The 27,489-nt window shown below is 38.7% G+C and overlaps 1 protein-coding gene across 5 annotated transcripts in view; it reads left to right on the top strand.

Moving 5' to 3' along the window:
* The window catches only part of grk3 (G protein-coupled receptor kinase 3), a 60,791-nt gene that overhangs the window by 22,649 nt on the left and 10,653 nt on the right, over nucleotides 1–27,489 (top strand). For 4 of the 5 annotated variants that reach the window (XM_067483296.1, XM_067483294.1, XM_067483295.1 and 1 more), the window contains 12 exons: nucleotides 10,182–10,255; nucleotides 10,410–10,559; nucleotides 12,090–12,164; nucleotides 14,040–14,101; nucleotides 14,389–14,440; nucleotides 15,530–15,621; nucleotides 15,703–15,802; nucleotides 16,948–17,026; nucleotides 17,605–17,735; nucleotides 18,852–18,946; nucleotides 20,208–20,315; nucleotides 23,603–23,669. In XM_067483296.1, the coding sequence (XP_067339397.1) occupies nucleotides 10,182–10,255; nucleotides 10,410–10,559; nucleotides 12,090–12,164; nucleotides 14,040–14,101; nucleotides 14,389–14,440; nucleotides 15,530–15,621; nucleotides 15,703–15,802; nucleotides 16,948–17,026; nucleotides 17,605–17,735; nucleotides 18,852–18,946; nucleotides 20,208–20,315; nucleotides 23,603–23,669 (1,085 nt within the window). The remainder of the gene's footprint in view (nucleotides 1–10,181; nucleotides 10,256–10,409; nucleotides 10,560–12,089; nucleotides 12,165–14,039; nucleotides 14,102–14,388; nucleotides 14,441–15,529; nucleotides 15,622–15,702; nucleotides 15,803–16,947; nucleotides 17,027–17,604; nucleotides 17,736–18,851; nucleotides 18,947–20,207; nucleotides 20,316–23,602; nucleotides 23,670–27,489) is intronic. The other variant, XM_067483297.1, reaches the window with a different exon arrangement.

Raw genomic sequence — 27,489 nt, 5'->3', positions numbered from 1 at the left:
GAATTGGAGAGAGGAAAGCGAGAGAGCAATGTTAAAGGAAGGTAATAATTGCAAAGGGCGTAGAAATGGTGTTTTATTAGGAGTTTCATCCTAGAGACCAGGATGTGTATGTCAACATACTGTCGCCTCCAGTCCTTCTCACGTCTGTCCTTTTATTCATCCATCATGATTCACGCTATCTTCACATCAGAGAAATCTGATCCCAGCCAGATGGAGTTATTGGATACCACAAATTACAGTAACTGTGCTATGGTAAAATAGTAGATGCAATTCTGAAAAAAACTATGAAATATATATACGTTTTTTTAAATACAATATTGAGCTTAAGTAACTACAACCCCAATTTTAAAAAAACTTGGGACATGTGGAAGATTCAAATAAAAACATAATGCAATGGTTAGCAAATCTTATCAACCCATAGTTTATTCACAATAGAACATAAACAATGCATGAAACTGACATTGTTGAAACTGACACTTTCATGGAAAATACTTGCTCATTTTGAATTTGATGCCAGCAACACCCTAAAAAAGTTAAAATGGGGGGATGTTTACCATTGTGTAGCATGCTGCTCAACATTCCTGTGCCTTTGTTGATGGATTTTTCGTTTTATGATGCACTAAATGTTTAGTACTGGTGAAAGGTCTGGATTGCAGTCAGGCCAGTTCAGCACCCAGACTCTTCTCCTGTGAAGCCATGCTGTTGTGATGGATGCAGTATGTGGTTTAGCATTGTCTTGCTGAAATATGCAAGGTCTTCCCTGAAAGAGACCCTCTCTGGATGGAGCATATGTTGCTCTAAAACCTCTATGTGCTTTTCAGCATTGATGGAGCCTTTGCAGATGTGTAAGCTGCCCACACCATAGGCACTAATGCCCCCCCCCCCATACTATCAGAGGTGCAGGCTTTTGAACTGTCCATGTGTTGCTACCATCAAATTCAAAATGAGCTAATATTTTACATAAAATGGTATAAACTCAGTTTCAACATCAGATATATTGTTTATGTTCTATTGTGAATAAAATATTGAATTTTGTCTTTCTTTACGTTTTACACATTGCACGTTGCAACATTTCTTTAATTGGGGTTGTGTAATGTAAACTGCTGAAGTTTGAACTGAAGAACGAGGCATTAATCTGCAATCATTTTCATTACCGAGTAATGGTGTTATATTTTATGCCTGATTTTAGCTTTTTCTACCAAGATTTAATCTGTATGTTACCCATGATAAACAAACCAAACTGAATATTATTTTACAAGATGTGTGTAAACTTTTTACCTCCATTTTAAAGTGACTCTGATTCATTATGTGCTTAAAGAATCAGTAAATCATCGTAGTAACATTAGGGCTGCAAATGCTCCCTTCAGCTCACTGTATTGCTTGATAAGCATGAAAATTATGTGAACCACATGCTTTAACTTTTAACAGTTATCAGATCCTAAAGCTTAACTCTTTTGGAAAGACACGGTCTGTATACTTCTTTTCTCCTTTATTTTCTTGATATAATTTAAATGTCAAACAGCCTGCTTTATGGGTGTGGGGAGGACTGGCTTCTGTACTGTAGACCCAGACATGTCCTAGCACTTAAATCGAACTAGACAGTGTTTAATTATATATGAAAAAGTATTCTGTCCTTGCTTTATTTAAACTGTGGCTACTGCATGCTGTTAAAACACAAATTCAGTGCAACTTCAACAGATTCTCCAGCTTTAAGACATAAAAGTTGAAAGACGTCAGACCTGTATTAACCTCTTGTTCTACTGAGTGGTTCACACCAAGACAAAAAGAAAACCAAACTTCTTTACACTGATGCTGAGGTTAAAAGGACGAGTGCCTTTCTCTCTTTCACTCACTCTCTCTTACACTCGCACACACACACTCACCTCTGTAACCTCAAGAAAAGATGTTTTCATGAAGGGGTTTGGTCTGATGGTAAATGCTTAGTCTCTTTATAAACCAAATGGGTAGGTGGTGAGGGTTAACTAGATTTAAATGCACTACAGTACTTCCTGCTGACTAATCAGTGTAGGTGCACCTGGGTATGGGAGTGTGTTTACACGTACTTAAGTAACCAGGTCACAGGCTTCTTTCTCGGGGAAGTTAATTTCTTTTTCCGTTTCACATATGAACTTTGGAACAATGTTAGGAGAATTCAGCGTTGGACATTGTCCACAGTGGCCTTTCACACATGTAACTCCCAGCGGCAGATTGCTCGAGTGAGAAGCTTTCTCGTGTCACACTTCTGCTATTTCTGTTCGGAAACGGCGTGAAAAGGAGGCACAACGTAATGTTAAAACCAAATCATACTAAAAAAATTCCACTGCATGTCTGAAAGAGGCTAAATAAACAGGAAAGCTGGTTTCTGAAATTGCAGCAGGCCGTTAGGGGGAAACCCGGTTTCCCTATGTAGAAGGTCCTCTGGTGGGGGACGCCGAGTTCTTTGCCATGTATACATGTTTCCCCAACAGCACGTCTGTGTAACAAAAGGCTGCAGACAGGAACATGCAACGGGGTGAAAGAATTAAGGAAAGGAAAGATCACTAAAGATGCCGCCTCATTGTTGTTCCCTTTTCTCCCCTTGTGCTTTCACACATAGACACAAAATCAGAAAGCAGCATTTTGTTTTCAATATAAAGTTAAACTCTGAGTGGCACGATTCCTATATAAGTCAGAGGTGGAGGAGAAATCAGGTTACTCCGGTAACCAGGTTTTTTAAGTGCATGTAAACACAGTTCCCCAATTACCCGAGAAAGCGCAGTTCTCAGATTTTATTTTCTACGTGTAAATGATGTGACGTGGTTTGGGAAAATCTGTTAAATAATAAAATGAGTTTCTGTCCTTTTTTTTTTTTAACATTCATCAGAACACGTATTTCAACAAAAATAGTTTTGGCAATTCATGGTCTGTTTGACTCTTCATTACAAGTCTCCTCATTTCAATTTGATTTTAAGCCCTAGTCGACAAGAACGTGACACTGTGAAATGACTGCGCCCAACCAGACAAAGTAGGGGGCTGGTTCCAGACTCATTAATTACTGCCCACATCTTAGATTCGATGGCTGTTTTCCATATTAAAAAAGCAATGGTAAGGCAGTGATCCACTTAGCACAGGGTCGAAGTGTCCTCGGGCAAGACACCGAACCCCAACACACCGAACGCCATGCAGGGTGCTCACCTGACCACTGGGAGAAATCCAGTGGTCAGGTGAGCCCCCTGCATGGCAGCCACCGCCATCAGTCGGTGTGTTTGTGTGTGTGAATGGGTGAATTCTAAAGCTGAAAGTGCTATTCAGCGGCCATTTACCATATGGGGTTAGGAAAATAATTATAGTTTTACATAACTATGTACTATTTATATAAAATACACTTTATATGAAATGGTAGCACTCCAAGCTAGCTGGCTTCCTAACTGCAGATAGCATCTATTACCTTATAAAAAAAAGCAATAAAATCAGCTTTCTAAGAGACATTTGTGACATTTGACTCTTGTCTCAACACATTTCAGCCCCTCGGTAAAGCTGCTAACACACTGCTATAACCTCTTCTCTCTCTCTTTTTTTAAGACTCTCTCTAATACCAGCACCTTGAGGTTGCTGTTGTTCAATGGGAAATATACATCTCTGTCTTAAGTTCAGCAAACATGAAGTCTTTCAGATTTACTGCTGCATCATGGCAGTGATTAAGTTACAGGAGTGCAAACCCTAATCAGTTGACAGCTCTTCTTATCTTGCTGTTTTTATTCTCTACACTCTAATGAAACAGCTTTTCGCTTTGTTGCCGACTTTCCGTTTCTTCTTTGAGCCACACTCTTCACCCATTTCCCTCTCATCAGACTTTGGCCACAAATCTCTGTCTGAATTCACTATGCATCTCTCAGGGAGGTAGTCTTTGTGCTGGTGTCCTAAATTAAATGTTTGAACTTGTTCAAACTGGCCTTTTGTCTTCCCCTCTTATAAATATGAAACATGCTGACAAATTCACCATCTCTGTTGGTGACAACGTTAGTTTCATCCACTGCACTGTGATTGATAGTAATTGTCCCGTATATTGCTTTAGCTGCACCCAGTCAGCTTGCATGCGATTGGATGAACAGGTGGATGTGATAAAGCTATTTAACATGCTCCGTCAAGCCCAGCCAAACAGGCCTACAGACACTCTCCATATGCTCATATTCTTTATTGCCGTGTCCTGTTGGCCCAGAAAGTACAGTGTGTTCACATGTAAAGAGCTGTAGTCTTGTTTAGCATATTCACTTAAGCAGGCTTTGTAAACAGAGTTGTTCCAGGACATCCACTTTAAAATTTAGGTTTTGCAAACAGTCCCGTGCTGATGAAGTTGGAAGCTGTCATTAAATGTTCATAGCTACCCAAGCAAAATGGGATTTTAGTGCATTTTGAGCCATTTCCATTGTAAAAGACTTTTAAGGTCACCTGGTTATATATTCTCATCAACATAAATTATGTGTCTTTAAAATGATGACACAGCTAAAAATGTAAAAGTTCTTTCCAATGTTGTGTAACATTAAATCATGTTTCTCAGTTCGCAATATTTAATATTTTTTGCTTTCCTTGGACTAGAGCACTCTAGAAGTGGTTTATATTCAGAAATTGAGCTTGCATGTGCTTTGTACTATGCTGAAAATCAAATCTAAAAATATAGTCATCCTATAGAAATTATAATAAAACTGGAGTCCCAATAAAGTGTAGCTGTCACAGAATGTCTACGACATCAGCCATCGTTACTGAAAATACAAAATGAAATGTTTCAAAATAATTTAATATTGTCAGACATGCAGGATTGTAAGTGGATCCTTGTGATTTAGTATCAAGTTTTTTTTTTTTTTCCCCTAACAGTACATTTTTTTTGTGGGTAGCATCTGGAGTAAATTGGCAGCCTAAATTTGTGTTTTAGAAGATATTACGTAAGAAATAGTTTTTTGCATTTATAATAAACTGTTTAAGATGTTTGAAATGCATATTCATAAATTTAGCTTAACTCCTCCTCAAAATAATATGACAAGTTAAGTCATAAGCCTTTAAATAAAGTTAATCAGCCAGAGGTTCTAAACACCAACACATCAGTAGGAAACTACTCTACCTAAATGTTGTCATGTAGTGGAATAAATTACTAATCTTTGTCCTTGTTGTTTCTGAAACCTACTTTATGAAAACAGAATATACTACAAATGATCAGACCCAGGTGATTAACATCTTCAGTCTGCACTCACTTGGTAGTCACCGCAAGAAGGCAGCAAGACTGAGAATACCTAACATTGTTTGCTAAAACTGAAGTTGTACTCAAATGAATATCTGTCACTTTGTGCAGTGCACGCACATATACACTAAGTCACTCTGGACGCCCCAGTGCTGGCTCTCTTCCGCCAGCAAAGGTCAGTGTATGTATAATGCAACACAGTCATTCCCCTGTCTCACATGACTCTTCAATAAGATTTTTATTTTTTTTTTATTCCCTTTTCCACAAATTGAGTTGAAACCATTTGCTACTTTTGTCAGTATTCCTTAACATCCGAATTCACATGACTCTTCAATAAGATTTTTATTTTTTTTTTATTCCCTTTTCCACAAATTGAGTTGAAACCATTTGCTACTTTTGTCAGTATTCCTTAACATCCGAATGAAGGGTAGCGTGTACACGTCTTTAGTTTTTAAATGTTTTGGCAGCGAGGGGAAAAAATCAAATGCAAATTGAAACTAAACTGTCAGAAATGTTTAAATTCTCTACAGGGCTTGAATTTATTGCTGACTCACTGGAGAAGACATTGACAGTTAAAGACTAAAATAATTAAACTTTCTACCTACCTCATTACATATCTGTTTGTTAATTAATGTTTTTACTTGACCTGAGGTTCTCCCCACAAAAGCATGAGATAAGCATAGAGCATAATTAAAACACCAGTTCAAACTCCTTTCAGATGATCCTGTTCAGAACAGATGAAAAGTGGGAGGAGAGAGCAGATATAACTTCATCTTAGCACTAAAGACTCTGCCGTGTTAGATTCAGTTTCAGATTCAAAGTCTTTTTCATCATAAGGCGCAAAAACATATACATTCTCCATCTAAGCCTTGGACAAATGTTTGAGTCGTCGGACCTCAAATAACACTACATAACCAATAGAACAGCAGGGCTCTTTTAAATGCAGATAGACGGTAAAAAAGGAAGTATCATCCAGAAAAATGTCATGAATAAAAAAAATCCTTGAATTTGTAGGCGTGTCAAGCACATAATCAATGTTTATAATATCATAGGGCTAGAAGCCATTTTAAATTTGGTCTGGAGTCTGAGTTTGAGTCTGGACAGCATGTAAACTGCAGCTTGACTAATTGATTAAACCGTACGTATTTTTCCTTAGATAATGAGGGGGAATAAAAAGGCTTTCTACCAGCGTGTTACTTCTGCCCTAGCGGCATGGGTGGGAACAAATACACTGCAGGGGGCACGTGTGGTGGCTGGTACTACGCTCCTCTCTATTAGCTGATGCTCACGATACATAAGGAAAGTGGTGGTAGTGGTCCTTGTTAAGCAGGTCTCTTTGCTTGTGAGTTACACAAAAGAAATGGATTAAATATTATTTTTATTGAACAGTCCCAAAGAGCACAGATGGAAACTCAGATGAGCTTTATCTGCTTTGGTTTCCGCTAAAATAAAGATTATCGTAATTAAAGCTCCTCCAATTGTCGTTCCTCCCGTGTCGTATTTGCGAAAGTTGAGCCTTTCTTCCACTGTAATGAAAACCAGCAACTCTTTTGGCGCTTTCACTTTCTCTGCATTGCGCATAAAGCTGAACAGATGAGAAATAAAAGAACAAATTATGAAATTACCAAAACGTTTTCCTTGAATTACCAGAATCTTGAGAAAACAAAAAGCAGCATTTTCTCAATTATGACAAGTGTTTTTTAATCAATTGTAAGAATACATAAAACATTTCTTATTTATTAACGGCAGGTTAAAAAAAGGTTGCACCTGTGGATCAGACTTCCCCCCCTGGCTTTTGTCAAAATGTGGAAACACTCAATATGTGCTGCTTTTTTTTGTCAACATACACATATGTGGACCAGATTGCCAGTGGTGTTGCAGACAGAAGTTTCTACAATCAAACTAACGTGGTATTTACGTTCATGCCATCTCCCTGAGACCAAAGCTCACACGAAGCTCATGTCCGATAGGAGATATGTGCGTTTGTTCTCTGTAAGAGGCCATTTGTTGAATTAGCACGACAGTGTTGAAGTGTACACTGATTAAGTTTAATCCCTAAGTCTTGGTGATGTAAGGACTGGTGCACATTTGTTGAGCCAGTGTGTGTAACTGCGATCGAAGAGCTGCTGCACACTCTCCTGCGTACATACTGTACAGCATTTGCGTGCATGTGACCTTGTTTATTTCTATGAGCCGTGGTGTCAGCGTTGCAGAAAAGGGGAAATGATGCATCACGTCTGGAGGAGAGATAACGCATAGGGAAGAAGTGAGAATAGATGATAGTAGGTTGGAGGCCCAAAACAAGTGGCTTCTGCTCCATGTTTGCCCCAAACTGAATCAGTGAGGCCACTTTTAGAAGCTAAGAAACTCATTTTCTGTTTGTTCTATGTCTGATTTCTGTATGTAAACAATTGTACATTCCCAAATGGCTGCACAGGCCTTTGTTGATCTCCGCTGCAGAGAAACATTGGCCTCTAAGAAAAGCCAGTTTTGAATTGGAACAAGCATTTTTTTTTTTTATTTCCTTTTGTTTTATAAGTATTTTATCACATTTTGCTGCAAAGATTAGATGCAGGAGTTTTAGCATAACATTGACAATTGCTCGAAATCCTTTGTCATAAACAAACCTTCACTTAGATGAACCCAGCTTTAATTTTCTGTTTATTTTCTTCAGTTCCTTCATTTGAACCTGATCTCGATACATTTTGCACATTTTCACCGCCCTCTGTTTTAAACCCGTCAATGCAAAAAAAAAAACCTGTGGGTAGGTTTGATGAAAAAGGACGAAGAGGCTGCCTTATTGAAGGCAATGTTGGTCTGTACACACACGGTCTCTCGACTTAACTGAAGCATCATTTGAGAATCCATGGTACATTTCCTTCTTTCTACACACTCGGCGATCTCTTTTTTTTTTTTTTTCTTCCTTTTTTCAAACATGCCACTGCATTCATGCTAACAGGACAGTGAGGAAGGTTAGACCAGATCTTGTTAGGTGTCTATTTTTGCTAATACCTGATACTAATCAGGTAAAGCTAGAGAGAGCGGTACAGCAGCACATGCAAACACTGAGTTCCACTTTGTCTCGGTCACACACAGCCGATTGATGTTTAGCTTATTAGTGTGATTATCTGGTAGACATTAGTTAAAAGTATGGGGATCACCATACCTACTCTGCATCTTTGTCTCCACACCATTATGCACATATGGCCATTAGTTACAGAGGAAATCACCATGGCAACACACATCTCATCTCTGCAACCAACATGGTCGCACTTTTATTTCCCCCAGCCCCTCCTCCTCCCATAATGTTAATGTTTTATGGAGAGTGGATTTGACTATGTGTAGCGAGATTTTTATTAATTGTAGTTGTGTTCAAGTGCAACACACTGGCTCATTTTCAGTCAATAATACCTGTTGCTATTTTCTGTAATTTATGTGTGTGTGTGCGTGGATGTGTGTATGAAGGCTTTTCTAAGGACACAACCTCAATCTGTCATTAAGGCTAATACAGTAAATGGAGCTGCCATTCTTTCATGTTCACGTGCTGTTACCAGTGTATACTTCAGTGTGTGTCTATGGACACACTGGGTCACAGCGGGCTGTAAGCTATAATATCCTCTGGGGATGCACCGAACAATTTAAGTCTATCGATGAAGCTTTTTTATTTCTCAATTAATATATAATATAATAATATAATTGTATAACATTTGTTTAAATTTCTTCAACCATTTATATTTCAATATAATATTTCAAAGTATGGGACACTCGGCTGAGCTCTGCCCACATGCTCAAACTGAGAAGTATGAGAAAAAGCTCGTCCACAAATGTATTTTCTTATTCACGAAGCTCATTGGTGTCTGGAAGAATTCATATACAGTGATCTAGTTAACCTCTAACAACTAAATCCATGCACTGTGAGGTAATTTCTTCATTGTCCCAGGTGCTGAATCTTTGTGTACCGTTACTTTCTAGCCCACCTTGTGATGCGTTGCCCTGCCCCTAATATCCTCATCTGATAGAGGTCTATAACAAGAGCAGTTGATCAACATAATATTAATCTGACTATTAATGGTTTATGGAATTGATTAATTATGTTTGTCAGTTTTTAGAGACAAACACCAGAATACTTTGAAAAAAAGAAGATGACTTAATTTTTGGATTTTTCATGACATTTAATGGGCAGGTTGTGTATCTTTTTAGTCAGCGCAATATGTCTAAATAACTGTCCAGAACATGAAGATATTCAGTTTATTGTCATATCTCATTTGTAAGTCGCTTTGGATAAAGGCCTCCGTTAAATGACTAAATGTTATATGACAACTTTAACTTTCAGATACTTCCATTTAGTAAAATTACTTTGACTAAGTTTTAGTAAACTTATGTCAACCAGCTTAATCTTTAATCATAGCAGCTGTAGCGGGTATCTCGATGACTGTGACATCCTCTTGACCACATCTGAGTTTGTTAAAAATGATGTTTTTTTTTTGCATTTAATCTTTTGTTAAATCAGTCCACTTTAATCTGTGTCACAAAACAACTCTGCTCTCATAACAAATTCAGTTATACTAGTAACATTTGCTGTTTGTTTTGGACGTCATAGTACTAATGACACAGAGATTTTTTTACTGATTTCCAAATGCAGGACTTGAAGAAAGTAAAACTATTCCATTGTATGATGTGTGCAGAGGTTTTAGAGTTGGACTTTGTGGAGGAATCTTTTAAATATATTTGCTGTTAGTCACCAAAGTGAGTAGGATTGAATTTCTGCAACAATGTCCTCGTAGTTTATCTGACGGTTGTCGAGACATTTCACTCTGGACCTTGCTCAGCAGAAAAATACACAGGATTCTAGATTTTCATCACCAGCATCAAGTTCACTGTAACCCACAAGGAGTGTCTTTAAAACAACCATTAGTATGTTTTAGTTCTTTTCCTCATTGCTTCTTCTCTTCTTTTGTCATCCCTTCAGGCTTCCTGCTGTTCAAGGACTTCTGTATGAATGAGATTGACGAGGCCGTGCCACAGCTCAAGTTCTACGAAGAAGTAAGTCTAAAGAGTCCCGTATGTGGGATCAGACAGAAACATGGGATGGGTGAGAGATTAGGACTGTAATCCCATTCATTCAGATTTAGCCCTACCAGGAAGTGCTTTGCATTGTATTGGTGCAGTGTTTAAACTGACCTTGTGTCTGTTACAGATTAAGGAGTACGAGAAGCTGGACTCAGAGGACGAGAGGTTGACCCGCAGCCGGCAGATTTACGACGGCTACATCATGAAGGAGCTCCTTTCCTGTTCACATGTGAGGACCACACCTGCACCTCCAGACTGCATCATTCATTCCCTTTGGGTTAAGTACATACAGGGACACACAGTTTTACCTCTTCAAGACTCAGAACCATTAAATGAAACAATTTGAATATTTGTAAGAAACAACTTTTCATTATAGTGCACATTTGACTATAATCTAATATCTGACTGATCAATAGATAGATTTTGGGGCAATACAATATTAGAAAACAGTGGCAAATGCTCAGCCTATTTCCCTGGGTCCAAGCTGATGTCCTCTAATTGTATGTTGTGTCTGACCAGCTTTGTAAAATTGAAAGATATCCAGTTTGCAATCATATAAAAAGATTATAAACACTGGATCCCCCACCGGTCACACTGCAGAAGCTAGAAGCAAAGGTTATCTATTTACTTTTCAGAAAATTATTGATTTTATATAATGTAGTTGATTTAGTTTCTCATTGAACTAACTTAGTTTCTCGAGGTTCACAGGTCGGCATTTTAAGGCTCCACAAGCAGTAAAGCTTGGCAATCACTGCTGTAACACAACACATTATCAGCCAGACCTTTTTTTAGTCTCTCATCAAATTCAAAAACCCTTTTACATATCAGTTGCAGCAACTATCTTACTAGGTCAGATGTAGCCTTTCAGTCCCTGCTCACAAGGCCCCCAGCTCACCCAATTAAACCTCTTCAGATGAACTTAAAATGAAGCAGCAGTCTGTCTTTTATTTATTTATTTATTTGGTCAGCCAAGAAGGACCCTGGTTAAACCACTGTTCTGATCTGTGCACTGGCCTCCAGTGGCTGACTGCATCAGAGTTCAGGCTCTGACTCCCACCAAGCCTTTGTTGTTTATAAATGACCATAGTGGTATGTGCTGGAAATGTCCTGTGAATGAATGATAGATTACTAAAGAATCATTTCCACAGCAGACAGAAATTTGGCACTTGAACAGGACTGAATAAACCACACCATAATAATAATAATAATAATAATAATAATAATAATAATAATAATAATAATAATAATAATAATAATAATAATAATAATAATAATTGGTAGTAATAATGAATATCATTAATTTCTGCTAATAACTGTGACATCATTTATTTCCAGAAAAACATGACAAGCATTATAGACTTGATACTGATTGATATTCTTTGCTTGTATGAAAACATCCAGCTATGATGAGAAACCCTGACAATGTCTTTGTACCACTACAAACTTCCCTCAGCCACCCTTTCCCCAGTCCAGTCTGCTCAGCCTTCACCTGGCTCCCCCCCCACGACCCGTCCATAAAATCAGCCCGTCCATACCGACGGCAAACTGCACCCCACAGTGCGGCGTTTGCCCTCCTGCAAGGCAACAAGTTGGGTTGTAAAGCAAAGCTGGTTCTTGCCATTGTCTAAAGGGAGGAAGTTACTAAACACACTGCCCACACACACACACACACACTAAGGCCTTCTGCCCAGTAGCATTGTCATCGCACCAAAATGGCCTTGTTGTGAAGCACACAGAAAACAGAAGTGAAATTACTGGTAAAGATGCATTTTTAATGACTTTTTTTATTTCCTCGTCTTTGTCTCAGCCGTTCTCAAAGAAGGCAGTGGACCATGTGCAGAGTCACTTGGCAAAGAAACAGGTTCCCCCGACTCTTTTCCAGGTAACAGACTTCAGCTCACACACAAAGGAAAATGAACATAAAGCTGTAAATGATGCACACACACAAAATAACTGTAGAGTAACGTCTTATCCTACAGTACAATGCAGTACTGTAGGATAAGACATTATCACACTGGCTGTAGTTGATTTGCCTTAAAACTGGAAGATTTTCACATTATTGCTATAAATAATAAAAGTTTAAGTCCACCCTTCTGAATAATCCTTTTAGTTTAAAACTCCATGTTATTAGATTCAGAATGTGAAAAAAGCGTCTGACCTGCAAACAGAATATTAAATAAAATTAAATTACAAGAATCCAACACAACTCCCACCATGTCAATATAAATCATTGTAAATTCTGCCACAGACATTATAACTGTGATCATTTTTAAATGTGTATCAGTGCTGTGGTTTTGTTGTTCCTTTTAATAATAAACCACTAACTGCAATACAGCCTTGTGTGGCTCCTTTAAATAACAATGCACTTACTTAACTTGAGACATCAAGAGTCGTTGAGAGAAGATATTGAGGAGTAGAAAAATACAGACGTGGAGAAAATTGGTAAATTGTTGGTAATTGTTGGAAAAAAACTATAATTTTCCCTGAAGTACCTGGATACTGACAAAGGTAATTATAGAAAAAAAAAACAACGTAAGAAATAAAAGTCAGATTTTGTTTAATCAAAAGGAAAATGTTTTTAGATAATGCAACAGGCCAAACTGGACAGAGTTGCTGAATTTTTCCAGTTTCTCCAGATTACAGGAAACACTTGGTTTGAAATGTCGCTTGAATCCAGTAAAGAAAAAAATGTTTAGGCCATTTTCATTTGTTGATTATTGGCAATTCTAAAATATCAGAAGTCAGATTTTTATTTCTCAGAGATCTGAAATTTGATTTAATTCTTACATTTACTTACTTTCTAATTTTTCTTAGTTTCAAGTTATTTCAGAGAAAATATTTTTTTGTTTTTTATTTTATTTGTTTGTTGTTGTTTCCCGGAGGGATATAAATTTTGTCCATTTCTGTAAAGCTAATATAAAATGAGCAAATGAATAGTTGTACTCATTTAATAAAATGTAATATATAAAGTGGTTACTAAAATAGTTATACTGTCCATTTTTGATGTCCTTTTATTTAAAGTATTTGCCTCCAATACGCTTTAACAAATCATATTTTCAGTCATTTCAATACAGACATTAAAACTAATAATGAATTTCCTCTACTCAACGGGTTAAACGTATTTGTCTGTGCCGTAGACATCTGATGTTGTTTGTAGCACCGACCGACAGCTGCACACATTGTTTTTACTGTTAGATTAGCTGAAGTTTTTCCAGTTAAAGTATTTTGTCCGTAGTATAATTAGGCTTTGCCGAATGAGAAGTCGTTTCTAAATATCACTTCTCTTTCCGAGACCTAATTTGCGTATTCATGTTTTGCAGCTTTGGTGAAGTATTTTTAAACCCCAGATTCTTAGATTCATACTTTGCTAATTAAACATTTAGCATAAGGCATCATTTGCCAACAGGCCGCCCAGAAAAACAAATACGGAGAAAAGAGAAACAAGAGAAGTCTTCTTTCAGCTCAGCAAATCGAATTAAGAATTTCCCCTTTTAGACTACAACGTGGGTCTTATCTACACACAAAATTATAGCCAGTGGTTTGTTTTCCCCTCAAAGATGTTACATCAACCTGTCATTGTTTGCAGCATGTGTTTTTACTCCACATGGATGCTGGAATTTTCTATTGGACTAGACAACAGAAGTCTTTTTCTCCTCCTTCTTAGTAAAGAATTTTTGTCACATAGTTACAGAAAGAGCAGACATTGAAATGCTGCGGATAAACACTTGACCTACTGTTTGTGTCCGCCCCCCTGCAGCCATACATAGTGGAGATCTGCGACAGCTTGAGAGGGAATATCTTCCAGAAGTTCATTTGGAGGTAGGTCTGGGGGAAGAGTGTGTGTGTGTGTTTTGTGTTACATGGTGGGGCCCACAATTCATTTCCATAGTCATTTGTGAAGAAATGTGTGAATTCAAGAGTGATGACATGGGTTAGGGGAAGGTTAAGGGTTATTTATGTACTCCTGTACTTAATGTAAGTCATTTGAAGGTCCTCACAGGGTAATGAAAACAAATGAGTGGGGATTGATAGAAATTGCTTCAACATTTGTTCACAAACTGAAAATTAATGTGTCACCTTGTTTTGTTTTGTTTTTCCCCCTTCAGTGACAAATTCACTCGTTTTTGCCAGTGGAAGAATGTGGAGCTCAATATTCATGTGAGTACAATTGTCACACCTGTAGTTTGGTGTAGTTCAGAACAGCTATTTTCAGTTGTATACTCTTGGCCTTCTTTCAGACCAAAGTGAGGCATCAGCCCCTCACATGATCACCGACGAGCCGTTCTCTGGTATTTACTACGTAACAAATGTGTGTATGGATTCATAGGGGAGAGAGTGGATTTTGGCTTGTTACTACTATTCTTTTACTTGCTTCTAAATGAGAGAGAACCATACTCTAGGTTATGGTAGTACTCCTTAAGTAACCATGACCCTCACCCTTAGGATGCTGACTTAGCTTTTTGCAGCACACAAACAGATGTACACCCACACCCCTGAATGTCTTTGATATGAATGGAAACCTAAACACGTAATTTATTCTCGGGCAAAGTCTAGAACATAATAGATGTATTTCTTCCCAAGTTTCATAAAGCAGATTTGTGTGCATTTCTTTGTGAGATTCTGTTTTCCGTAGAACATGTGTTCCCAGCTGCATGTAAAAGTATGTGCATCATATTTGGATGTTGCTCACTTTCTGGAGTTCACTGGAGTTATGACTTGGGGAAGTAGAAGTTTTTTGTTTATGCAATTTGCAGATATCAGGTTAAAGTATCTTAATCGCCTCCTTGAGCTCTGTGTTTCAGCCTGTGCTGTTGTTAACTGTTTTGTATTGACTGTGTTGGAGAGCAGCCGCAGCCAAACTACGATAACTGGCTTCCCGTCATTGTTTTTAGGGCTCAGGAGAACTGCCAGTGTTTCTCCAGAACAGGATGATGTTTCCAGTTACTGTGTGGTCACCACATTTCTCTCATTTTAAAAAAAAAATAAGAAACAGGATTACAGCACCTTTTGTTGAACGAACAATCTTCGTAGTTGCTGTTGTGGAGCTTTTGATCATATTATACAATCTTCCTTAGCAGATGGAAGTTGTCTAGTTGACCCACTTTTTCAAGCATTCTTCAGCTGCTGTGTTTTTCACGCCAGCCATACAAAACCTCAATCAACAGGCGGAGTTTGTCTGAACCACATTGTTGCACATCATACTTTTGACCTCCATTAAAGTCTCCCTGCTCTTTTCTCCATCCTCAGTTGACAATGAATGACTTCAGCGTTCATCGAATCATCGGCAGGGGCGGCTTCGGAGAGGTGTACGGTTGCAGGAAGGCCGACACGGGCAAGATGTAAGGACAGCTCCCATCGCAGCCGCTAAATATGAACACGTAAAAAAATACGCTGTAACTGCTTGTTGTTGTAATTTTCAGGTATGCAATGAAGTGTTTGGACAAGAAGAGGATTAAGATGAAGCAGGGGGAGACTCTAGCACTCAATGAGAGAATCATGCTGTCGTTAGTCAGCACAGGGGTGAGTCACATACACCAGAACTGAAGAAGTGTTCATTTTATGTTTCTGTGTCCTACACTACTACAACACATGTGAAACATGATAATGGCTAAAATGCACAATAAGTAAAAAGGTAAAATAATTAAAATATACATTGTGACCCATGGCTTCTTTAGGGCGTCTGAATTATCAGCAATTTCACTTGTCTTTTTCCCATATTCACACATGGTTTGACTTGTTTCTGGTTTTGGCTAAATGAGTAAAAATGACCTAATCGTTAGGTTTAATAGAAGATTCGGGATAATAACTCTCTTTTTCTTTCTCCCGTCAATAATCTCATGGCCACGACCAGACCCCAAGGTTGGGAACCGCTGGCGAAAACTTGCTAGAAGTACAAAAAAGAAGTGTATAAACGAAGATAAAACTAACTCCATCTTAAGCAGCTGCAAAAGTAAAACGCTGCTAAAGCATCAGTATTATAAGTTTAATGATCTAAATCACAAGCAGCATTTTACCAACGAATGAGTTTTAGTTGTTATATATATATATATTTTGTTGATTTAATTATTCTCGTTGTTAATGATGATTTTTTTGTGTGTAAAATATTAGTATAAAAATAAGTGGTAGAATTTATTGTTATAATATGCAACTCTTAGGAATATTGTTTTTTAGTAGAAACACGCTTCAAAATGTGTCATGTGAAGAGGTGCTGTTGAAGCGTCCCGTGACACAGATTTTGAACGTCACTGGTAGTAGTGCTGCACTATTCACTTTGAAATGTTCTTGAGCGAGGCTCACTCTTCCAACCAGGGACGGCCAGTTATTTTCACTGTTTTGTCAGTAAGTTTCGCAGCTTCTTATTGTAATTTAATAATGCAAAGCCTGGCAGAGTGTAGAAGAGCGTAGCAGAGCAGGAAGAGGGAGGAGGGCTAGATGGGGAAGAGTGGATGGATATGGAGTCTCATGTTAGCACATGCTTAAGTGGCAAATTGTAGCTTCTAGGAAAACCCAACCTAGAAGCTTCTCTTTTTTTAAACTTGTGTACATTTACTGTTGAACATTGAACTTGAATACGTTTTCAAGTGCAAAACTTATCCCCCTGACATCGAGAAACACACAGATACCGTTTGTTTTGTGCACTGACGCAGTTCACTCCATCTCTCTAGGACTGCCCGTTCATAGTGTGTATGACGTATGCCTTCCACACCCCAGACAAGCTCTGCTTCATCCTGGACCTCATGAACGGTAAGGCCACTCCCACCCACCCACCCCCCCCCAACCTACCTGTCCTAGATAAATCTCTCAAGACAGAACGATTGGATTACTGAAGTCTCTCGCCAGCTAGTTACGTCATACTGGACTTGATGGGATTTTGACCTCCGTGCTAATGCGTCACACCCACAGCAGCCAGTCTTGTATTAACTTTCCTAACGTTAAATGTCAGCTTTCTTTTAACTCGCAGTCATTGTAGGAATCGGCCGGCAAACCGCCAGTTCCCAAGCTTCATCAGAGGCTGCTCTCAGCATTTCCATCCAGTCTTAGCAATCAAAGCCTGAGTCACCTTTTCCAATCAGCGCCCGACACAGCCATCATCACACAGTATTCAGTACGAGACTGTAAGGCCTGGTTTCACCTTCACTTGTGTTCCAAATGCAGCTAGTCAATACATGTTCAGGTCGAGGCAGTGGGGCAAAGGAAACGGCCAGAGAGGGCAACCGTACCCTTTTCATTCTCCCCCCTGAGAAAATAGCCACAATTTATTGATGGATATAATCACCGCATAATGCTGATGCCGTCTATTTTATGTCTGTGTGTATGTTCAGGTGGCGACCTGCACTACCACCTGTCCCAGCATGGCGTGTTCAACGAGAATGAGATGCGGTTCTATGCGGCTGAAATCATCTTAGGTCTGGAGCATATGCACAACCGCTTTGTTGTCTACAGGGACCTCAAGGTAGGTCTCACCCTCTGGTTCTGCAGTCTACTCTAAAATAGTCCCGAAACATGTGAACAATAGTTCTGGTAAAATTCTGTATTTTCTTACCCTCGACAAATGTCACGAAAAGACTAAAACCAGCAACAAACAAGTTCTACTAATGAAGAGTTGCGCACACGTCCAAATCTCATGCATCTTATTCCTGTGTGGCACAGAGCTCCATCAGTGTGCAGAAAGTATTTAAAAACTCAAAACACATTTGTTTCACACTTTGCTTCAACAGTGGCTAAAACTATAAACCCGTTATCATAAGAGTTGCTGGTCATTTGTCTTGAGTAACTCATAGTTCAACTAAGCATTTCAGCTGTAAACATTTGCTCTAAATGTAAATGACCAGCTGTTGTGTAAAATTACTGAGCATTTAAAAAGAAACAATAATGCAGTAGTTTTAAAGATTTCTGTCCTCAGTTTGAAAGAATAGGCCTGGAGCTGAGAGCCACAGGCATCATTTTTGGTTTGTTAAACCAAAAACACAAAAAAACTAATGTTCATTAGTAGTAGACTGACAAAGATAAAAAGCTATTTTATGTAATTTCAACTTGATAAAGTTACCTATTTAGATAATTTGGTAGAGAATTGGCACAAATGACCTTTGATACAGTTTCAAACCCTAAACATCACATTGCTACATGCCTCAGCCATGGAACCGCTGCTGTATCACACCTCCAAAGCCATAGATTCCTATCGGCCATGTTTTCAAATGTCTTCTGTTTTTCCTCCAATTCCCCTGTTTGGACTGGTTGCCATAATAATAGACATATTTTGCTGGAAGTGAGGGAACAGCTTTAGGGCTTCAATAAACAGTACAGCACAATGCACATAATACGGTTGAGGCTGAGTGTTAGAGAGGAAAGAGAGTGAATGAGTCAGAGTTTTGCCAAACAGTGGAGGATAACCAGGACAGGAGGGTTTCTTGCATCACCTACATCAGTCTGCATTTTCACATGAAGAGAGAAAAGTAAAACTTAAGTTCGGAATTAGTAAAGTCTCCTAAATTGTGTCCTACACTTGTGATCTTATCTTTCATACTCTCCATCACGTCTATCCTCTCTGTCTCTGTGTGTCCTACCTCAGCCAGCTAACATCCTTTTGGATGAACATGGTCACGTTCGTATCTCTGACCTCGGCTTGGCCTGCGACTTCTCCAAGAAAAAGCCCCATGCCAGTGTGTAAGTGCACCTATTTGTGTTAAACCCTATTCTCAAATGATTTAGTTTTTTCTCCAGAGGGAGGTGTGGGGATCTAAATATTATCTGGGCCAATTTGTCTGATCTTCAACCCTCATTGCAATTGTAATCACATAAAAAGCTTTAGTTGTACTGTTAGCACAGCGAGAAAGGGATGTTGATGCTATTTTCCCATTAGAATGGGAATTTCAGGTTTCTAGGTATTTAGTCATTAAAAATAAAATATTGATAACAAAGCTGGATAAAAACTGAGGGCAGGTCATCATGAACTATTACTGAGTTTCTACCACCAATTTTGTTTTGGATCCAGTTCACAGCTGGCACAATGCCCCCTTTGTTAATCTCAGGCTCCACGGAATCTCTTATCAGACTTTTTTTTGTCCTCTGTTATTATTAAGTGCAGACCAGTGTGGAAAAAAAAGCCCACATTGAGGCAAAACACCAGCACATAAATAATTTTTAGAGCCCCTTGTGTTCATTGGTGTGAGTTTTTTTATTTTTTTATTTTAGTTTTAAAGTCAATGTGTAGAAAGTATCTGCTGCTACTCAGCTTTTTTTTTTTTTTTTTTGCATAGGATACAGTCGCTTTATTGGTGTTGATGCATTTACAACAAATATCCCAAACTTGAAGTTCTCTATAAATCTAGTTACTTGCAAATAACCCTAAAAAAGGGGGTGAAAAAATTAAACGTTGTTGTTGTATCGTAATACTACAATATGTCATTTGAACTTCCACTAAACAGCCAGAGAGATGTAGACACACGTTCCTATTGCCATAAATTCATTGTTCAGCCTTCCTTGCAAATGGGGAATTTGATCTGAGGTTCTTTGAAAGGTACAACAGAACTCATACTGATATTAGACCCAGATTCCGTTACATGCTATCAGACCTCAGCAGTAACCTGAGCTGATTTCTGTGTGTAGTGAGTTAGATGGTTTACACATTGTTACAGGGGTATTAAACATTGGATTAAACCCATTAGTCATGAAGGTCACTTGGTTTCCCACATCCAAGGATCGTGTTTTTATAAAAGCAGCTCCTGTAATTTTCCTGTAGCTAAAACACTGTCTGGAGCAACAACAGCTTTTATGATGAGGGACCAGGGGAGATATTTTATTGCTCACCTCGCCACGTGAAATGAATTCTGTAAAGTGTTGCATCTTTAGTGTGATGCTCGGCTCTTGCTGTTGTAAAAAAGTAATGAATGTGTGTTTGACATAAGCTGTGGTGTGTTTGCTGCAGTGGTACTCATGGTTACATGGCCCCTGAGGTTCTTCAGAAGGGGACGGCATACGACAGCAGCGCCGACTGGTTCTCCTTAGGCTGCATGCTCTTCAAACTCCTCCGAGGGTAAGTACTTCGCTCTTTTCTCATCCCTCTCCGTATCCCACCGTGTTCTGCCTTCCTGTCCACTCTGAGTGAACCTCTTTGAATCTGCTGTCCTCCCTCTCGCCTGCTCGCCGTCTGTTTCATGTGTGTTTGATCTTGTTTGTGTGTGTATGTGTGTATATGTTTTTTTGAACTAGAGTGTGTAAATGCCAGAGGTCTAGGCCCAGTAGGTCACAAATTGGGTAAAAGGGAAGAACCGTGTGTGTGTATGTGTGTGTGTGTGTAATAGTTGCCAAGACTGAGCAAGTAGAAAAAAAGGACAGTGTGTGTCTGTGTTTGTGACGTGTGTTTCCATTGATATTTGGATCAGTATGTTTGAACACTTAAAAGAGGAATAGTGTGTTGGTGGGCTGCATGTTTCAACACTTGGGTCCAAAATTCTCTATCCTGTTGATAAAACTGTTTTATTCAAAGGTAAATCAAATTTTAGTTGTGTAAATTTGCTTTGTCTTAACTTTTTTTTATAAGTTATTTGAAGTTTTAGCTCACACTCTTATCAAATACTGAATACACATAGCAGAATTTAAAAATCAGGATTTCTTCAGTTAGAGCTGGATGATAAATGAACCATGCTTAATCTTTATACTGTGTAAAATGTCGGGGATTTTTTTTTGTTGAGATTAATCTTAATTTTAATAAGGATTCAAAGGATCGATTCCATTTCTGAGGCACGTACAGAACACCACACCACACAGTAGCAGCTTTTTTTAATAACCCTATTCATGTGTCTGGGCAGCTGTAAACAGATGACCAAAAAGGTAAAAAGTCCAATTGCCAGGTTTCCCAGTTAGTCATCAGGGTTCTGTATCAAATCCATCATCTATACATCTAAACAAAAACAAAAAGTGCATTTTTGTACAGAGAAGTCAACTTTAGTTGAAGTTAAATTTGAGTTCTGACCCAGAAATAGTTCAAAATCTAAAATATTTGTTTATACGAATGCAGCTATACACACACACACACACACACACACACACACACACGCACACACACTTTTTGTAAGATTCAAGATTCAAAGTGTTTATTGTCATATGCACAGATAGAACGCATGTTTCCCTGTACAATGAAATTCTTACTTTGCCCTCCACTCTGAATGTCACAGTATTAGTTTTTCTCGTTTTTCTAATTGAATAAAAAAAATCTTGTTCATCACATTATATACAAAGATGGTAAAAAAAGTGACTGAAATACAACACTACTTTAATTAAACAGCCCATTGGCTGTTTTCCTGTTTGAAATCTTCCAGTGATGTATAGTAATTAGTTCAGGGCAGGTGTAAATAGTTAGTCAAGTGAAGTCAGGACTGCTTTGCTTCTTTGTAGAAACCTCAGGTCACCTTTTCTAGTGGAAACTGAACCTTTAGCCTTGCAACTCATTATTTCTCTGAGAATAAACTCAGACTTATTTGCATACGTTTCTGAAATAAGCACTCGGACAGCAACTATACAGTTCAGACTTTATTGATCAGCTTCCCTCTGGTCTACTGCAGTGGAGTTTGATGCCATTTGGCTCAGGCTGAACAATTACTCTCATTAAAGATGTAGCTTGGTCCCTTTTAGACTCCCAGCTGTCATCTGATCACTTACACTAAGTGGAGGACAGTGCTCTCTGTCTCTGAAAATCTCTTGAGGATGAAATCTTCCTTAGAAATGTCAGTTTAGCTGCTCTGCTGCTGCAATCAACTCTCAGCATTCAGAGGAACATTTTGACCATCTGGTTCTCGGTCACCTCCCTGACTAAGGACCTTCTCTCTCGATCGCTCAGTTTGGCCGGCTGCTCTGACAAATCGTCTCATTTTAAAAGAAGGCTGTAACATAACAATGTGGAAAAAGTTAATACTGTGAACTCTTTCTGGATGCAGTTTATACCTGTAAAGATCACTGACTGTCAGCCAAGATGATAACATAGTGAAACCATTATTAAAGGCCAATGTTGTAAGTCAGTCAGTGAATGTATTTTTTAAACTTAAAATTCATTTAGATTAAGGCAAAACGACTTCTAGTGTTTTCTAGTATTGAGTGGAAAAAGGAAAAAGCTGAAGCACGTATCTCATAATTATGACCATCTCATAATTGTAAGGTCCAGACCTCTTAATTATATGATATATACAAAATGCACACTGTTTGGATGGTGCAGGAAATTGAATGCTTCAGAACCTGAATCATCAAGTTTTTAAGACTTCCTCAGTATTACAGTAGTTTGGTGATGGCTGTTGGTGCTAAAACACAAAGACTGTCACTGTCTGACTGTCACTGACTGACACAAGACACTGTTTGACTGATTTTGCATACTTGATGCTCCAAAGCACAAACAGTCCACACAGGTATTAACAAGAAACAGGAAATGTAATTTTGCCATAAATACAGAGTTGTCTGGTCCTATATGTTTAGGTTTTGGAGTATTTGTGTTTGCCTAGTTATCTATGTGCTGTTCATTTTTGCCATGTACCATTGGATGTAAAGATGGCTACTGTGGCAGCAAATCCCTTGGAAACCGAAGAAACCTTCAAGACCTGATCAGTCTTAGCCAAACTCTAAAGCCTTTCAGTCCCTGTTATGTGCAAAGTTATTTGTTTACACTTGGCTAAAACATACAGTACGTTTGTCATGTTAGCTCTTAACAGTTTGGATTTTGGATGGATAACCACCACTGATTTATTGAAGACAATTTAAAAGCATGATTATTCCTCATACAAGATCTAAAGATTTCATTATTCTGCTCTATTTAGCTGTTATACAGACAGCTCACATTTATGAACTCGTAAGTCATCATTTTGAAATAAGGGCTCTCATTTTTTTTTTCTCCTTTGCTGAGCACAATGTGCTTCCCTATTCTTGCATGTGGTCCACTGACCGACTTTCAAGTAATTTGAGAGTCAATACCACGCAGATTGAATATAATCAGTTTAGAGCTAGTCGTGAACACACCGGCACTAGTAGCACCTGCAGACGGCTAATTAAAGTGAGAATCTAGGTCATTTTAAATTACCATTTCCTCATTTTTAGTGTTGTAATATTTATGAACTTGCTGCTTCAGTTTAAACCAAAGATGTTAAAGTACACTGAGTTATGCAACACTGTCAGTGTGTTTGTGACACATTCTAAGTTCTCCTCGTCCAGCTCTTCTTTGTCCTCTTTGTGTTCTCCCTCACTTCACCTTACCCATGTGCCTCTTCCCTTCCCCCTCCTTTTTCCTGTAACTTGCATCAGAGCGTCAGTATCTGTGTCTCTCTTCTCTCTCCCATTTAGGCACAGTCCCTTCAGACAGCACAAGACCAAAGACAAGCATGAGATTGACCGCATGACTCTCACCATGGTAAGACGCTTCGCCACGTTTCCTAGATGTCTGTGCTGACAGAGGTGATGGCAAATAGACATATTACATGGAGTCTCTGTGTAAACACTGTAAAGCACATAGGCAATATGATTCTGCTTAACCCTGTAAGTATGGGTTTGGCCTGTGTTTACATTTCAGCAGTACCATATGTACACATTATATCCTTGTACATGCTGTATGGTGACTTGACAAACAGTGGAAGGATTATTGGTGCACACTAAACAAGGCAGATGTACCTGTGATGGCCTGCTCTGGTGCCAGGTCTTAATGTTTCTCCTTCACTTCCTCGACAGCGATTAATGTCTATGTTGTTCAAATTTTTGTTCAGTCCCTCTGACTGTTAAGATTCTAACACTTTACTGTGTCCTGGGAAGACTCGTGGAGATGGATATGAAACCGTACAGACACCTGTCTTAGATCAACTGATCTAGCAGCAAAGCTAGGAAATTGAAAGTACACCGGTCAAACTGACTCATTCAGTACAGCTTTACCCAGGAAGTCTGGGATCTGTAGTCCAGCCAGGTTTGTAGACTAAAAAGTCTTAGTTTCATCAGCTTTACTGTTTAGAATGATGTTATTCAACTGCTGAAGAAGCCTACGTTTCATTGTGGGGCTTTTTAATCTCAGTTTAACACTTTGCCGTATGAGTTTGGAAGCCAGTTATATTTCATTATGCAGCATACACAGGTTGGTTGATGTGGAAATGTGAAGGCTGCAGGTTACTGAGAATGTGCTTTTCAGTAAAGTACGAGACATGTTGTGTTTAGCAGTTAAACATTTGAAGGATACATTTTCTGTACAGATTTAGTTTTTTTTTTTTTTTTTTTTTTGAGAATTGATGGGAAGTTGTTATTCATAGAGTAGAGCAGAACATTTCATTATGATTTAAACATTTTTGAAGTATAACATACAAATCATGACTTAACTTTAGGGTTGACTTGAATTTATTAGAATGTGTCACTGTATTAAAAAAAATGTCTGGGATTCCTAGATTATCTGGCACAAAGAAATGTTTCATTTACAGAAACAATTATTTTGCCTTTGAAATTCTGTGATACTTTTTACAAGATGTTCAACACCTGCTGGTTCATATCCGAAACTGACAAATCACCTAGACAGAAAAAGACCTGTCAGAAAAAAGCACTTTTGCTGGTCACATTTGCCCAGATATAAGGATTTTAGGCTTTTCTGCACATAAGCAAAACTCACTTTAGGCTGGAAGAAGGGATGTCATTTGAGTACTTGCCAATACCAAGTACTAACAAGAGTACTAATCTGTTGCCATTCTAGTATGAATACTGGACAGTAAAGTCCTCATCAGTCCCCTGCACAGTTAAGCTGATGAGACTGTTCCAATTAGTGGCGGCAGACTAAGACTTTCATAGGCTGTACGGTTCCACCAACTGTCACAGATTTCTAGTATCTGACAGTCTGGAAGGAGCACACACCTACTACATACAGCACAAAAACTCCTGGCAAAGTGTTGCACATACTGTTGTTGTCACTGGTCAGATACAGCTAACACTTGGGATGAATCGTTTCCTTTGAAACCAGCCAGTGACGTATCTGCTCACACTCACACCTTATTATTATTATTATTATTATAATTTATTTATTTTTATTTTATTCTGCGAAGAGGACATGTTGTTTTTTTAGCACAGACAAGTTCACTATGACAAGCTGTAAAGGGAATTTTCACCACAGCATTGCTCCTCTTCTGTCTGCGCATCGGCAGCAGCAGTTGTCCATCACAGAGGAAAATGTCCAAAATGTCGTGTCCAGTTATGGGTTTCGTCAGGACATATAGCGGTTGTGAAGGGTAGATGCCCCTAACCCCCCCCCACACAGACACGGGTACTGTTTGGCTGAGCAGGACCTCTAAACAGAGAAAGTATGATCTTTCCTATCACAATAAATCCAGATTAGGATTTTAATCCAGCCACTCACTCTGGTTTATCCCCGTTAATCCTTGTCTGCATGTGTGTATGTGTGTCTGAGAGGTTCCAATGGGGGTTTGGGGGTGGGTTTTCTGCGTAGCTAAAAATACTGCTCTATATGTCTTTGTGTTTATTAAACATGATGAATGGTCTCATTACATAAACTTGATCGAAGCAGACAGCAGCACTGAGCAGCCAAGACAGGGGGAGATGTGTAGGAAAAGGCATGGACAGAATCCAGAGAGATGAAACATCTCCATCAACGGCAGAAATCCCAAAAAAATAACGTAACAGGGTCAGGGATTGCTTGTGCTGTAGTAGAGGGAGACAGCTGAGGTAACATACAAAAAGTCAATTCAGTCCTTTCCGTGAAATGCAGCTCACACACAAGTGATGCACAAATGTTTTAGATGGTGTCACTTATCACTGTTGTCCATCACAAATAAATCCATGTAGTCTTTGTGACTTAAGAATGGCTCCGCAACCTGCCTGGGAATCAACAGCATTACAGTCCAGGAAGTGAATTACAAAGTGGCATCACAAAATGTCCCTTGTAGTTTTAGTTGTGCTAATAGTAATCAGTCAGCCAAGAAAGAGAGCATTTCTGCCTTTGAGTGAGGAGACAAGTAAACCTAGGATCAGCAAACTCTAGGACCTTGTTCGGCCGAACATTTCAGTGAGAGATTGGGGATTGTTGCAGGCTTTATTGGCATGTTAAAGAGAGCAGGAAGTCATCTGCATCTCTCAGCTTATCGTATATCACAATCAATTCAAATCTCTGACCTCTCAATTGAAAATAAAGATAGCTGATGTTCAGGAAGCAGAATTCGGTGAAAAATAATTATAGCATGTGTAAAAGCTCACATCTCCTTATTTTGAAATGACAAATAGTAAAAGTTTTTCTTTCATCAGCATAATGTTAAATTCACATTCAGCTAGTACGAATTTACCTTCATCAGAAATTCTTTAAATTTAATTTGTAATGAATGTATCAAGCTGGATGCAAACTGACAGGTTTCATTATTTTACTATTCTTATGCTACTTTTTCTATAAACTGCTTGATCATTTCTGTTACTTCTGATGATGAAAAAACATTGCTACTAGCTGAACGTGCATTAATATTAATTTCCCCTACATGCATATTCAATATAAGGAGACGCAAAATTAAACAATGCAAGTTTGGAGAAAAAAGTTGTCTTGTCTGTGGATGGTTGAATCAGAATTAAAAAAAAAAAAATGAAACAATGGATCCATTCTGCCACTTATCAACGTTTCAGGGTTGCAGTGGTGGTGTGATGGTGTAGGGGCAATGCACCACAAAGCTAACACTATCTCAGACAGTTTTTTTTTTACATGGCAATGGGTGAACTGTACTTAAATTGCAACCAACAAATCTGCTATGATGATATGTCACTATGGACCAAAATCTCGTTTACAACTTATTGTTGAATCTACGTCACACAGAATTATAGCAGTTCTGAAGGCAACAGGTCAGCCCAGTACTTGCAAAGTGTACTTAATGAAGTGGCCAGTAAGTGTATGCATTTATTTGTCGCAACAGTGTGTTTTAAGTTGGTAAATGCAGAGGAGCTGAGAAACCAGATCAACATGGTTTTTTCCTGCCCACAGTGACATTGACATTTCTGCTGCATGTCATAGAATACTGTGCTTTTGGAGCAGGTGTGTGCTGTCTGACGTGAGTCTGATGCAGCAGAACAGACAGTCTTGTCACCATGGGCCCAAAAATCACATGGTTTGCAAGTGAGTGCGACAGCACTAGAAGTGTGAGAAGAGTCTGTGACACAGCAACAATTCTTGCTGCTGATTGGTCAGAGGCACAGCTGTGGCTCAGCCCTCTGTT

The sequence above is a fragment of the Channa argus genome, chromosome 18 (assembly GCF_033026475.1).
Source record: "Channa argus isolate prfri chromosome 18, Channa argus male v1.0, whole genome shotgun sequence".
Taxonomy (NCBI): domain Eukaryota; kingdom Metazoa; phylum Chordata; class Actinopteri; order Anabantiformes; family Channidae; genus Channa; species Channa argus.
This window is presented reverse-complemented; position numbering and strand designations above follow the sequence as displayed.